This window comes from Notolepis coatsorum, assembly GCF_963971535.1.
Source record: "Notolepis coatsorum genome assembly, chromosome: 1".
Taxonomy (NCBI): Eukaryota; Metazoa; Chordata; class Actinopteri; order Aulopiformes; family Paralepididae; genus Notolepis; species Notolepis coatsorum.
Window position 1 is genome coordinate 154,858,715 of NC_140165.1, and position 16,120 is coordinate 154,874,834.

The 16,120-nt window shown below is 43.6% G+C and overlaps 1 protein-coding gene across 3 annotated transcripts in view; it reads left to right on the forward strand.

Annotated features, from left to right (window-relative positions):
• The window catches only part of golga1 (golgin A1), a 40,009-nt gene that overhangs the window by 13,292 nt on the left and 10,597 nt on the right, over positions 1-16,120 (forward strand). For 2 of the 3 annotated variants that reach the window (XM_084320635.1, XM_084320637.1), the window contains 8 exons: positions 5,130-5,241; positions 5,607-5,690; positions 5,787-5,912; positions 6,309-6,404; positions 7,355-7,450; positions 7,552-7,647; positions 11,317-11,469; positions 13,575-13,670. In XM_084320635.1, coding sequence (XP_084176761.1) covers positions 5,130-5,241; positions 5,607-5,690; positions 5,787-5,912; positions 6,309-6,404; positions 7,355-7,450; positions 7,552-7,647; positions 11,317-11,469; positions 13,575-13,670 — 859 coding nt within the window. The remainder of the gene's footprint in view (positions 1-5,129; positions 5,242-5,606; positions 5,691-5,786; positions 5,913-6,308; positions 6,405-7,354; positions 7,451-7,551; positions 7,648-11,316; positions 11,470-13,574; positions 13,671-16,120) is intronic. The other variant, XM_084320636.1, reaches the window with a different exon arrangement.

Consider the following 16,120-nt stretch of genomic DNA (forward strand, 5'->3'; position numbering starts at 1 on the left):
GCCTAACTATTTCTTTGTCAGACATAGATCCAGTGAAAAGAGTTGAACAAAATATTACAGAACCTTGTGGATCACATGCTATGAGGGATTTCAATGTGTTTGCAGACTTGTAGGTTGAGTAGCTTTGGATGTTGGGGTTTGAATTTTTAACTCTGTACAGTCGAATATTGCCATCGTTGTAGGAAATTCATCTCTGTACTTTCCTGGCATTTGTGCCATTATTATGTCTCTATGAGGCCATGCGGGTAGTTCCCCTAGAACTGTGAACATGTAGTCCACCCATGCATTGAACAAAGTACCAACACTTCGTTCATCAATCATAAATCTAAATGCCAAATCTTTTAAATCATGATTTTGTCTCAGTTTCATAAGAACAAGCAAGAGCTGCACACGCAGGGGCATTGTGTTAATTTGCCAATCACTTCTGCTATATGTCAATGGGACTGAAGTTTGCTGTGCTGTTTCACTGATAGGTATACTAAACACAGTACAAGTTTCAAGTTCAAGTTCAAGTTTCTTTAATAGTTGTCATACAGAAGTACAGAATACTTTTATACAAAATGCTTCTTACTGTTGCGCTCCAGAGACTGTGCAAGACAAGATAAGTATGAAATAAAATAACATAGTAAAATTAGAAGTAAAAAAATCAGGTCACAGTGTTCAGTTTAGACATATGTACAATGTTCGATGCAGAATAGACATAGTTACCATACAATATACAATACTACATAGATTATTGAATTGATCATAAGTGAATCCAGTAGCATATTTGAAATAGGCTGGTACACGGCTGTTCTGCAAGACCTCTGGTGTTAATCTATTTCGTACTTGATTATGTCTCAGAATCACTGACGAGTATAAATACTGTTCTATTTGTGCTTGTTGATTTCTCAATCGTTCATCTCGCTCCTCTTGTCCACCTTCTTCCATTTGGGGGAGACTGCTCCACAGGCCGGCAGAAGTGCTTTGAGGGAAAAAGACAGTTAGCAAACGTTAAGTTAGCTAAAAACACCAGCTAACTAGCGTGGAAGAAAAGTCAGACAGAAAATGTATGACCGCAAAGTTGATGTTGATAACACTGTAGCTAGCTAGCTAGGATAACACCAGCTAGCTAGCTTAGTTGCAGCTAACGTTAGCTAACTAATAGTTTGGTCTACGTTTCTAATACATGCCGTCAAATATTATGTCTTTATGAATTGACATTACCTTTGAGCAAACATAAGTGTCCTTGGAAATGGTCTTCACATTCAGTTGTGTATGTGGTCGACGACACAGTAGAATCCACCGCTTGCATTTGCAGAGTTTTCTTTTGGGCTTCGGAAGAGGTACAAAATATACTCCTCCATCCAGTCTTTCAGGGTACCTGGTGTCCGAATTACAGGTACCCCACGCACAGCGTTTCACCATCAGATATTAGCTAGATAATAAACATAGAAACTGAACTCTTCACAGTGGTTTAGATCACAGACGTTTGGTTTGATGCGCCCTACAAATGGCTTTTCTGTTGATGTCCGAGTTTTCTGCCAGCGAGGATTGGACAAATTCTATTTGGGGCGTGGTTTAGCGACAGGTCTATTGGGGGACCCTGCTTTTCTTTATCATAAATCGATCAATAGAGACCGTATTAGATCCCCAATTATCATATCATGGGGTATCATTGGAAAGCCACACTCATTGGCTACAACCCTGTCGAAAGATTTTCGAGATCGCCAAATGATTGACGGAGCTAGAGCCCCCGGAGGTCGGGGGTGGTAATGTGTACTTTGGCGCACGCTTCACATATCGGCATGTAACTCGAGAACCGCTGAACGGATCTTGTCACCTGAAAGGGCAATTGACAGTCAACAAATAGGGCTTTAATTATATCTATATATCTATTGTATTAAAAGAAATGCACACCGAGCCGCTAGAGGTCAGCAAAGTGGCGCGTCGCGAATAGTCCTCATGAGGGCCCACATGTGGGCCCTTGGATGTTAAGAGGTTGATGTTTTTATTTTAAAAAATTTGCTAAGAATAGGGGCGGCTAGGTGGTGCAGTGGGCAAGGCACTCACCACCAATGCTGGAGACGCTGGGTTCGAGCCCAGCTCTCCACATTGTTTTCAGTTTGGCTGGTCGTCCGTACTAATACAATTGGCAGTATTAGGGGGAGGGAAAACTGAGGGGTGGGGATCGGACGTTGTGGACAACGACTCCTACAGGTCGGTTGGTGCGCCTGCGCAGTAGAATCAAGAAGCGATGGGGGCGGCGTCCCTCCAAAGCGCAGACCCCTGACGCTGAAAGATCGTGCAGCGCAGGTGAAAAGATGCGACGGCTGCTACCTCGAGTATCGGAGGGGACTCGTGCTATGTATGGCTTCGTCCACATTGCAGCCGGCTTGTGGGAGGCAAGAAACAGCGTTCGAGACAGGGGAGGGTTGAATTGGACGATACGAAATTGAGATGGGAGAAAAATTGAAAATGGGAGAAAAAGTGGATAAAAAATTTAAAAAAATTGCTAAGAGTAAAGACCATAACCCTATCAAAACAGCAGTCAACGTGTATATTTACATTTTTACCAATGTTTTGTAAGATTTACCTAAAATAAGAATTTATCGCAAAAATGCTAATTATATCTATTTTATCGTAAAACCGTGAGGAAATGACTAAATCCAGATTTAACCCTGCCATTGGAAAGAGGAGCATTTTCCCTATCCATAGATGTATGATTTGGCCATAATAAGGTCAAGTTCAAGGTCAAATATGAATTTATAATTAAAATCGATTATCATTTATTACTGTATCTACAAATCCTTCTGTTTAATCATCTTCCCTTTATTAATTTTCTTAGATTCTTTTTACACTTGATCTCAAGAAGGTGCAGAATGAGCTCAGTGAGCGAGCTCGGTTTGCTCACAATTGTATGCACAGATGCAAAAATAAATCATAATTTATATTCTCCCTTTTTTCATTACAATTTACTCAAGCCTAGTAACAGACACAATATTTCTGACACTGGAAATACATACCCCCAGGTCCCTAGAACATGCAAATTGGCCTTGTAGAAATGGAGCAATCTTCCATTTACTTAGGCATGTACCTTTAGGCGAGATTTCTGAAAATAGGGCTACAGCTTAACAGGCTAAGTGCTGTTCTCGGCATATAGTAACTGACATCCTGCCAACCTCACACTGTTGTGACACTCTGCAGTTGTATTGTCTGCACAGGTGCAACGGTGCAGATAGAGCAGTGAGATCATGAGGTTGACTGTCTCATATTCTTGATACTAGACAGTTTAGTTCCTCTCAATATGTCACAAGTAGACACTCTTTTAGAATAATTTGGAATCATCACAAAGATCAATAGCTTCCTCCTTTTAATATATATGCAGTAAAAACAGATTATCTAAGCCAGGGGTTCTCAAACCTTTTTATACCACGACCCATTTTATTTAGGATATTTTTTTGGTGGAATTAAGGAATATCAAAATAAAAGCACATGTTGTTGAACTTGATTGACTTGAAAATTTCATTACAGCACTATGTTATCAATACACATTTATAAAACAAAGCATATATAGCCAAAATATGTTGCTAAAAAAAAATATATATAAAAAGATTTTAGATAAATCTTTAATATATATATATACTTGCCAAATGCGCCTGTCACCTACCCACGACCCCACTTTGGGTCGCGACCCGTAGTTTGAGAACCGTTGATCTAAGCAAAAGTTCTAAGCACAGAATTTCCCTCACAGTACTCCATATCGGTTGACACTTAAAGGAACACGCCGACATTATGGGAAATGCACTTACTGTCTTCCCCAGAGTCCGACAAGAAGATAAGATACCAATTTACCCTCTGTGCGTTCAGTAGAAAGCTATCCAGCTGTAAACTAGCTTAGCTTAAATGAATGGAAGCGAATACGGACCAGCTAGCCTCCCTAGCTGTTGGCCAAAAACACCTCTCCCTGAATTTTAACTCTTTGAGCGCCACCAGCTTTCCCCAGCGATGTTTGCAGATCGTGTTTTCTGTATTATAGCTATGGAGACAATAGTATGGCTCATTTGACAGGCATTGTTCATAGTCCATTACTGACTAATCAGTTCATTTCTACACACTGTAGTTTGTTACATGCTAAACATCGCCCCTTTCCAAAATAATCCAGTATTTTTTCATAGATCGCGAGATATGACGTGTTATATGCAATAAGCCCAAATCATTCTGGTTGATCGCCTGAAACACCAAATACTCCCAAATCAAAGGTATATACCATGTACACATGTGTCTTTACAAAATCATCACTATTGTGTTTGTCAAGCATGTTTTACATCCGGTAAAACACGACACTGTGATCGTTACAAAAACATGTTTCAGGTTCGGTAAAATAGACATAGAATATACCTTACCTTAGGCAGAAGGTATTCCAAAAAGAATAATTCCCAGTGATCGCATAGCCATCGCGATTAGCCGATTACCTGTGTATATGTCTATACTCGTCTATACGGGAAATAGGCTTCAGGCAAAAAGATCTCAAGGCGATCGGTCTGTCGCTCTGACTCCGAGGAGGAGGGGCCCTTGCAGAAAAAAAAAACAGAGATTAGGTGTATCCACACCAAGCTATTCCAGTTCAGAAGGTAGGCGATACTGCCACCTGGTGAGATTCGATCGTCATTGCAATTCCAACGTAGGCAGATGAGCCAGGGAGACCTAGAGGGCTCCGGCTGACCGTATAGAATGGGGATCAAAGGATCTAAAAATGAGATATTACGTGTTTGGCCGCCAAGAGTTGCCGGCGAAACATGAGATATTACGCTTTTGTGCGTCAATAAGTTAAGCTAGGCTAGTGGTCCATATCCGCTTCCATTAATTTGTGCTAAACTAGGCTAGCTTTACAGCTGGATAGCTTTCTACTGAACACACAGAGAGGAATTTGGTAACTATCTTCTTGTCTGACTGAAGAAGACAGCAAGCACATTTCCCATAAGGTTGGCGTGTTCCTTTAAAAAAGTTTAACACTCGGTATCGACAGTTAGAAAGTGGTATTGATACATCTCTAGTAAGAATGCACAGAGGCTGGATGAGCTGCCATGAGCGACAATGTTTTCCAAGCATTTTACACTCAAATAATGGTGTGTTTTGTTATTCTGTAGAGAGGAGCTGCTATTGGTCAGAGAGGAGGCTGAGAAAAAGACCATTGAGCTGGAAGGGAGAGGCCAGAATCTGCAGAAGGTCATACATCAGGTGTCTGAAGACTTCCAAAAGGTCAGTCTTGGATCAAGTCAGGATACGAATATTCCTTCTAGCAATAGATGCCTTTCGTGGAATGTTTAGAATGCCCATTTCTCCTCAATGTTGGAAGAAACAACGGTTGCTAGGTGTGTTGATATATGAGAAATATATCAACGAAAATGTATCAAATTTGTGTCTTATTACTGGATCTTACAAAGAACTTGCAGTAGAACCGTAATATCCTGGCGGTTACCAATGGTTACAGGCAGCCATATTGGAAGAAAGAAAGAGGTAAACAAACATTGGGTGCAAGGCCTCTCTTCTGAATGTATGAGTTCAGTAAGACGGATGCCTGAATAAGTGTTGTGTTGTGTTAATATGTACATATGTTTTCTCAGTCACAGAATATGGTGGCATCTTTAGAGAGGTCTCTCCACGCCTTACAGACTGAACACGATGCCCTCAAGTTACAACAGCAAAAGGTGAGGCCGTCATTTGATTCACTTGAGGGGACTGTGCGCATCCCAGGGTTTATTACTGGTTATTATTGACATGACTTCCTCTCTCTTCCTCCTCAGGCTGCAGTGACGGAGGAGGACAAGGAGCGTGTGCTGGTAGACCTTCAGGAGAAGGTCACCTCCCTGGAGAGACGGCTGCAAGGGAACCTGACTCAGGATGAGCACCTGGACGAACTTCTGAAGGAGGTAGATATATAACATCTACAGTAGGGACCTCTGGATTCTATTCATGGATTCCTGTGTTTCCTGAATGTTGTGGAAAAACCTGATGCAGCTTTCTTTTGGAACAAAGATTGAAGATCACCTGTACTCTTAACAAAATCATCACCGGCATAAAACCTTTGTGCCAATTGCCCATTTGTAAAATGATTGACCTAGCCATCCACCCATCCAACTGGCTTTCAGGCACTACCCCAATCATGCTCTGATAATTGTCAAATTTATTTTATTTTTTCCCTTGTTTATTTTGTTTGTTTGTTTGCAAACGGTGAATTTAATTTCAAATTGGATAAATGCATACAAATGCTATTGCTGAATGTGCTGTATATATTTTCATACAAAGCTTTGTGGTTGGCTTTTCAGAAGTCAACACTGGAGCAGAGGCTGGAGGACACTAGAGCGGAGCTGTTGGAGACGCGCACCAGCCACGCAGACACCGTCAGCTCTCTGGAGACACAGGTAAACACAGCATCATGCTTAACACATCTTGCGCCAAAAACGAGTTTACTCGTTATTGCCCGCCAATCGAATAGCGCCAACAACGAGTTTACTCGTTTTTATGATCGTTATTTCCTTTATTCGCTATTGGCATTCATAATTCATCCAGGAAGGCTCCGGGAGCCAGCTGGACCCTGTCTGATATTTCAACGCCTCAATACCGCCGCCTGGTGGATTTCGGGCGAGTTGCACTCCACTCTAAACCGGATGTGGCGCTCTGTATCATATTTTGTATCATAAATCGATCAATCGTATTAGATCCCCAATTATCATATCATGGGGTATCATTGGAAAGCCACACTCATTGGCTACAACCCTGTGCAAAGATCTTCGGGATCGCCAAATGATTGACGGAGCTAGAGCCCCGGGAGTCGGGGTGGTAATGTGTACTTTTGCGTACTTTGGGGCACGCCTCACATATCGGCATGTAACTCGAGAACCGCTGAACGGATTTTGTCACCTGAAAGGGCAATCGACGGGCAACAAATAGGGCTTTAATTCGATCTATATATTGTATTAAAAGAAATGCACACCCGAGCCACTAGAGGTCGGCAAAGTGGGATCGCGAATCGTCCTCATGAGGGCCCACATGTGAATGAGCTCAGTGAGCGAAATCTCTTACCCCGCAGATTTAACATGGTGTTATTCACCGTCAAAGATGCAAAAATAAATCATAATTTATATTCTCCTTTTCTTCATTACAATTTACTCAAGCCTAGTAACAGACACAATATTTCTGACACTGGAAATACATACCCCCAGGTCCATAGATGTTCCTAGATACCAAGAACATGCAAATTGACCTTGCAGAAGTGGAGCAATCTTCCATTTACTTCCATTTATTTCTGAAAATAGGGCTACCACTTAACCGGTTAATTATGTAACCACGTGTCTCTCTGTGATGACAACAGATGTCCAGAGTCAGCAACAACGTTACTGAGCTACAGACCCTGCTACGACACAAAGACGACTCGTCCAAGGCCTACAGAGAGAGAACAGACGCACAAGTAAGAGAGCAAGCTCACTGGTTGGAATAGCAGTATCTTATCAGACTAATAAACTCTTTTCAGTCCCTGACATCCAGCCCATCTCATTTGATCTCTCCCAGATAGTGGGTCTGGAGCAGCAGGTAGTGGAGTGCAACGAGAGGCTCAGGAACACGGAGCAGCAGGTCGCAGACAAGCGGGAACACATGGACAGACTGGTGAGTGTGCCATTTGAACCTCATGTTCCACCATTTACATTTACATTTAGTCATTTAGCTGACGCTTTTATCCAAAGCGACTTACAAGTTCTGTACGACAAGTCATCAGGAAGGGCACAACTCTATCAGCTGAGTAACAATGTTCATCAAAGTGTTGAGTGCTACAGTGTAGGTTAGTATATTAGGACAAGTGCATAACAGTAAGGTTAGTTAGGGTTATTCTTTTTTTTTTTGATAATTTTTTTTATTATTATTCACATGAAACAAGACAACACAATAACCACAATCACAATACTCAGAACTTCACAGAAAATAACAGAAACAATAATAATACAGAAATAGTTAGGGTTATTCTTTTTATTTATTTTTTAAACAATGGTTGAAGAAGTGTGTCTTTAGTCGACGGCGAAAGATTGGACGGGTTTCGGCTGTCCTAACTGTGGTGGGAAGTTCGTTCCACCATTGTGGCGCAAGGACTGAGAATAAGCGGCTTCTCTTTGATGACCCTCCCGGAGCTCTGATAGGAGTAGGTCTGAGGCGGCCAGAAGATGCAGCGAGTAGGGGTCTTGAGGGTGTGTAGTTAGAGACCATTGACCGGAGGTAGGCGCGAGCGGTTCCCTTTGCCGCACGATATGCCAGGTCGAGGGCCTTGAAGTGGATTCGTGCGGCAATGGGGAGCCAGTGCAGGTCCCTAAGAAGTGGGGTGACATGGGCTGACTTCAGTAGGTTTGAGATCAGGCTGTGTTCTGGATGAGTTGAAGCTCCCACTTCCACCACTCTAGGAAGTGGGAGCTTTGAGTTATGTATATAACCCCTGTAGCTAAGGGGCTACACAACCCGGACTGTATTAAAGATTGTTTAGATTAAACCACTACTAAAGAATATTAATAGCCAGACAGTATAGTTAGACAAAATGGCAGACACTCAATTGACTGCGCGGGGACAAGGATACCAAGTTTACAGTATTTTAATAGTCATAGCAACATACATATTAATTATCACGGTTCTCCTTTAATAATAGAATGTCAGTGGATCAAAGTCAGCGGTAATGAATAGTTCCTAGGTTACGGATACTCGACCGGAGCTCTGCATGGAGTGAGACGAAACGAGGCGATACTGGGAAAGCAAATGGTAGCTGGAGACGATGGTTTCCCTCTGGAGCTCCAAGCTCCGGAGGAACTGTAGACCGGTCGGATAATCCTGTCGTCGCTGGAAGAAAAGGGGTCTCGTACGGAACCGGTCCTTGTAATCCTAGCGCCCGATGGCAGGGTTAATAGCTATTAACACTTTGGTTGCCTAAGGTTAAATTAATGATATACCATAGATTGCCAGCGCTATTTGTCTATGGAGAAAGTCCCCTTCTTTGCAGGGCTATAACTTTTTAAATTCTATTGCTACATTGCCATTATTAGGGCCCATTCAAAGTCCTATATGTATTGTTCATTGTGTAGCAACGTTAAACTTTTTCATTCACATATTCATAGTAAAGTATGGTCTAATGTATAAGTATGTTTTCATCTCTTTCTGCAGCTTTCTCCAGAACGTGATATATAGCCCCAAATGCATTATATTGATGATGAAATACAGTTTGATGGCAATCAGCGCGATATAAAAAATTCCAACTAGACGTACTTCTAGAAGTTACTACACGTCATCTGATGTTGACCGGATGGGCGAGGGGGCGTTTATAATTCCGTGGGCAGCGTTATACCAATCATCTAATGTGGGTCAAATGTTGATAATATCAGTTATTATCGAAGACGGTAACGTTACACGCTGAAACTCACCCCAGTCTCCGCGCGCCGTTGGGCGATCATCGTCGAGTAGAAATTTTATCATTATGGGATATATTATTACCCGGTCCATCTCCAGCTTGTATAATGGTATATACGTCCAAATCATGTTGTTTATCGAGTTATTGGCAATCGATCGCTATGTAGTGTGACGAGCTAGAGTGCCGGAACCTATACCGAGTGCCCGGAAGTAATATGGCCGACCAGCAAAACCTCTACTGCGCTTCCTGTTAAGCGGTTGCGCCGATCGGCCACCAGATGGCGCTCCTGAACCGCCAGAGAGCTCAGTGGGTCCTGCTGGTGGATCTCAGGCCAGCGGAGGGACATTATGAATCCGATCGCAGATTTTTGAAATATTGATATAAGGACGCTGTACAGCGTCCCCCGGCAACTTTAGCATGGCCAGCAAAGACGTGAAAAGACGTGTCCCGGCACTCAAAGTGTTAATCCAAAAGCCCGTTGGCATAGATGGTAGCTAGCTAGCTTCGTTTGTACTGGAAGCTAACCCGCAGACGGTCTCCAATGAGTAGTTATATCCAAACGCCGCTGGGTTTAACTATACGTTTCTCCACGTTACTTCGCTTACACAAGTCACTATACTGCGCCAATAATGGCTCTACAATATTATAGTCGTATCTAAGTAGCCATTAGCTCTCTGTAACGATACACTGCTTGTAGGTCTGTGTACAACTGTACCGGACGTATCACTCTCTCGCTCTGCTACTTCTCCTGTTATGTTACTGCCGCTCGGCTGCTTGCACCATCTACAATATATATACTCAGACTGATCCCTATGGGGCTCAGCCGATTTACCTATACCGAATCAATGTGCCTGCTCTGGGCTTGTCCGAACTTGTCTGAACATGTCTAGAAACCATGTCTAGGGGGCTCGTCTCTGGCGCCTACAACGTCAAGGGTGGGACCCAATGAGGCGAGCGAAGAATACTATTATACAAACAGATGGCGTAAAGATATATATCTTATATATATAAACAATATACAAGCCATACAAAATAATAAATGCAGACTTTCAGTGTTAATCTGGACCTTCAGAACAACCCCCATTCCCTGAAGGAAGGGAACGAGATACAACACACGCTCCGGTGGCACGCGAGAGTGATATATATATATAGGTATATATATGAGAGTGATATATATATGAGAGTGATATATATAGGTATATATATGTAACAGTTGTGACATCGTCACCTTAAACTTCGATGCCCGAGGGAGTTTGGAACCCGTGGTCTCCCACACCGCGGGAAACAGCACAGACCGCTATACCAGGAAGTGAACCCACTGCTTTGTAACGTGTCTGTGTCTTTTGAGGGTGAGAGTGAGTTTAACCCATAGTACCGCTACGCCCCAGTCACTTCACAACATCGGAAGTCCATCGTGACTGCGCTTCGCGGTACCATCCGTTACACTCACCCTCCTTAAACTCACTCCACTCCACCCAAGGCATCCGGGTCAGTCGGCACCAATGTAACGGTTGTCATACAGTCACCTTAAACTTCGATGCCCCGGGGGAGTTTCGAACCCATGGTCTGCCGCACTGTGGGCTACAGTACAGACCTCTATACCAAGAGGTGAACTCACTGCTTTGCAACGTGTCTGTCTTTTAAGGGAGAGAGTGCGTTTAACCCATAGCACCGCTACTCGCCACAGTCTCTTCACAACATCTGAAGTCCATCGTGACTGCACCTCACGAGTTAACTGACTGAAGGGGAACTCCACCACACTCTACTATTAACAAACCTCAGGCTGTACAATGACATTCCTTTTTTCATGGCATCTAGATCCAGCATAGGAACAGTATATACATGTGTGTGCGTGCTTACACCGGTATGCCTCATATGTTTTTCTGTTCTTCCAGCAAGCAGAGTGGGCTGCAGAGAAGGTCAGTCTGCAGCGGCAGGGGTCTTTGGAGCGACAGCAGAGTGAAGAGAAGGCAGACGGGCTGGAGGAGCAGTTGGCTGCCCTACAAGCGGAGAGAGACGCAACACAGGCCACGCTCCAAGGCCACATTGTGAGTTCCGCTTTTCTTTAGCAGTGCTCTTGTCTTTAGTATCATTTGTATTTTGTTCTACATCACTGTGGTTATTGTACACTTTCTGTAAGTGTTTATGAAGTATTCAGTTCCAGTTCTAAGCTCACTTAGGTGTTGATGTTTTGCTTATTTTTAATTATCTTAATCACTGACATCTCTATCGTTTATGTGGCACTTGTACTATAGCAACAGTCTGGGTCACCCCTGATAATGACTTGCCACGTAATTTAATCTCAGCTCCGGGCCTTTTAACAGGGCCATAAAATATTCATCCAGCCCTGTTGGACTATCTCCATGAGGCCCTGTTGCCTATTGCTTAATAACAGCGGAGCAGTGCTGCCGTTGCTTCCGCGTTTTCCCTGATTGGCTGCGACACGCCCCGCGGCAGGCGCGGCAACCGCAGAGCGGAGCGGCAGAGCTTGCGGCATTATGTAACCGCCCTAATCCGCCATGATTTTCATTCGAAGCTCAGCTCACCTGGCAGCGCAGCGGTCCTGCGGTCCGTTGTTGACAAGTTCGAATCCCATCAAATTTTTTCTTTTTTAACGTGTATTCTTTCGCCGGTTAAGGTTAGGCATGGTTAAGGTTAAGGTTAAGGTTAGGCATTGTTTCGGAGTTGGTTAAGGTTAGAACGGTTAAGTTTAGGCGCTGTTAAGGAGCTGGTTAAGGTTAGAGTTTGTCTTAGAGAATGGCAATATTCTTTCTATGGTTAAGGTTAGGCATGGTTAAGGTTAAGGTTAAGGTTAGGCATTGTTTCGGAGTTGGTTAAGGTTAGAACGGTTAAGTTTAGGCGCTGTTAAGGAGCTGGTTAAGGTTAGCGTTTGTCTTAGAGAATGGCAATAGACAGCCTATTTCCGCACTGCCGCTCTCCCGCGTTGCCGCGGTCACATGGTCAAATTGTCACATTCTTGCACTCCTCCGCTGTTAGAAAGCAACACGCGGCCCTGTTACTCCATTACTCCATCCCTGTTGGGACTGTCTCCATGAGGCCCTGTTACTCCATTACTCCATCCCTGTTGGGACTGTCTCCATGAGGCCCTGTTACTCCATCCCTGTTAGACTGTCTCCATGAGGCCCTGTTACTCCATCCCTGTTAGACTGTCTCCATGAGGCCCTGTTACTCCATCCCTGTTGGACTGTCCATGAGGCCCTGTTGCTCCATCCCTGTTATACTGTCTCCATGACCCCCTGTTACTCCATCCCTGTTAGACTGTCTCCATGAGGCCCTGTTGCTCCATCCCTGTTATACTGTCTCCATGAGGCCCTGTTGCTCCATCCCTGTTATACTGTCTCCATGACGCCCTGTTACTCCATCCCTGTTAGACTGTCTCCATGACGCCCTGTTACTCCATCCCTGTTATACTGTCTCCATGACCCCCTGTTACTCCATCCCTGTTAGACTGTCTCCATGAGGCCCTGTTGCTCCATCCCTGTTATACTGTCTCCATGACGCCCTGTTACTCCATCCCTGTTAGACTGTCTCCATGAGGCCCTGTTGCTCCATCCCTGTTATACTGTCTCCATGACGCCCTGTTACTCCATCCCTGTTAGACTGTCTCCATGACGCCCTGTTACTCCATCCCTGTTAGACTGTCTCCATGACGCCCTGTTACTCCATCCCTGTTGGACTGTCTCCATGACGCCCTGTTACTCCATCCCTGTTGGACTGTCTCCATGAGGCCCTGTTACTCCATCCCTGTTATACTGTCTCCATGACGCCCTGTTACTCCATCCCTGTTAGACTGTCTCCATGAGGCCCTGTTACTCCATCCCTGTTAGACTGTCTCCATGACGCCCTGTTACTCCATCCCTGTTAGACTGTCTCCATGACGCCCTGTTACTCCATCCCTGTTAGACTGTCTCCATGATGCCCTGTTACTCCATCCTTGTTACTCCATCCCTGTTACTCCATCCTACTCCATCCCTGTGACTCCATCCTACTCCATACCTGTTACTCCATCCCTGTTAGACTGTCTCCATGAGGCCCTGTTACTCCATCCCTGTTACTCCATCCCTGACTATCCCTTCTTTTTCCTCTTTTCTTCCATCTAACATGTTCCTTTCCATGTTGCTGTGTGTCCCAGATGGAGCTGGAACAGGAACGGTCCACCCTGCTGAGAGGGAGGGATGAGGCAGACACCAGTCTGAGGACACGGGCCGAGGAGCTGGACCAGGCCAAGGTCAGTTACATGTCCATTGAGTCTGTTCCGGGACCTGGATTGTAATTAACGGAACGTAGACCAATCTCGGTCACTCTCTTTGTCTGGGAACGCCCAAAACCAAATTAGGTCACGCCCCATTTTGTGCGACATCCAGGCTTTTTTTACTGTCAGCGTTTGGGAATTTCATGCCGACAGGTAGGTGAAATGAAATTATACTTATTTTAGAATATATATATCAAATTTCATGAGTATTCATCTATATTTAGTCATCTAAAGACTATTAGATATGAACGTATGTACCAGTAAAAAGTGGGAATCTCTAGAATGTGTTTTGGGCAACGGTGTTTACAAGTGCGGGTAGCCTCTCTAATCAATTTAACGTTATACACAACACTTTCTGTTGTCAGTAGATGGCAGCATTGGTTTAAAAGGTGAAAATGTTATGACTACAAAATGACTACAAATCCCAAGACCTTTATCACCTAGTTGTTCACAGGTCAGCACCAGATTAGGAAAACGTGATTTGAACACAGGAGCGTTAAACTATTAATGCGACCTGAATATAGTGACCCGAGAATGGTCACCTAATTATCTTAACAAAAGTGCATCATTAGCATTATGTTTGTTGTCTAAAGGGGAACATAATGGTACAATTTAAGATTTTAATGTTATCCGCATATAAAGGACAAATAAAACATTGTTAATTTGTAAGAAACCTCAATGAAAACGGCGCAGGGTCAGTTATATTCGCTATTGTTATGAAAGTGTGATAGAATCCTATAAAAATGTGGAAGAATTTGGTCACCGTGATGTTAGGTGAACTAGTGCAGTGCTTGTTTGGGTCGTGGCTGTTTGAAACTCGCCAATTGCAATTGGCGAGCGTGAGGTCGATCAGGTGAGCGGTTCTCGACATCTAAGGACAGACACGCACTATAGCGCCACCATCTGGCCAAATGGCACCAAATTCGACACCAGACCCCCCCTCCCCTGGGTCCTCAGCAATAAACAATACACCCGCCAAGCGTGATGCCCATTGTATGAACAGTTCTTGATATATGTGAATGACGGACAGACACACACGCAAACAGAGATTCCTTCCTTTATAGATCGATGAATCGTTTAGAACACTGGTCCCAAACAGCTCTGTTAGTAGTTATTTACTTCCTCCTCTGTGACCTAACCTTTGTTATATAAAAACTAGGGCTGTCAAAATTAATGCTTTAACTTTGGAGATTAATTTAAATTATTTAAAGCATTAAAAAGAAATCATCTAGATTACTCTATGGAGTGAAACATTTTCAACGTTCTGAACTTTCAGCAGTATATTTGCATGTTCTTTTTTTTGCATCGACTCATGCACCTTTTTGAAAATCATCTGACATGAAGATGGAACACATTTTTGTTGTTAATATGATTTATATTACTATTAAAATACGATTAAAATAGTGTTTGAATCTAAATATACTTTTTGTGTTGATTTTACATTAATTCCATGATTTTACTCAAGTAAATATCTGTTACAAGCTTCGGTCTTAAAGGGCGGCTACGTGGCGTAGTGGGCAAGGCGCTCGCCACGAATGTGGAGACGCTGGGATCGCCTGTTCGATCCCAGCGCTCCACATTGCTTTCAGTTTAGCTGGTCGTCCGTACTAATACACATTGGCCGTATTAGGGGGTGGGAAACTGATGGGTGGGGATCGGGCGTTGTGGACAGCGACTCCTACAGGTCGGTTGGTGCGCCTGCGCAGTAGAATCAGGAAGTGTTGGGGGCAGCGTGAGCCTCCCACGCGTTACTCCTCGCCACTGAGAGATCGAGCTGCGCAGGTGAAAAGATGCGACTGCTGTTACCTCAAGTACCGGAGGGGACTTGTGCTATGTATGACTTAGTCCACATTACAGCCGGCTTGTGGGAGGCAAGAAACGGCGTTCGTGACAGGGGAGGGTTGAATTGGATGATACGAAATTGGAATGGGAGAAAAATATAGAAAATGGGAGAAAAAGTGGATAAAAAAAAAAACAAGCTTCGGTCTTAAGTAGATAAAACGTTTTTTTAATCAAGATGAACACTTTAACTGCCCAAGGTTAAATTCATGATATACCATCCCTTGCCAGCTCTATTTAACATGGAGAAGTTCCCCTTCTTTGCAGGGCTCTAACTTTTTAAATTCTATTGCTAGATTGCCATTATTAGGGCCCATTCAATGTCCTATATGTATTGTTCATGGTGTAGCAACGTTAAACTTTTTCATTCACATATTCATACTAAAATATGGTCTAAAGTATAAGTATGTTTTCATCTCTTTCTGCAGCTTTCTCCAGAACGTGATTTATAGCCCCAAATGCATTATATTGATGATGAAATACAGTTTGATAGCGATCTGTGCCAGATAATAAATTTCAACTGGATGTGGTTCTGGAAGTTACTACACGTCATCTGATGTTGACCGGATGGGCGAGGGGGCGCTTAT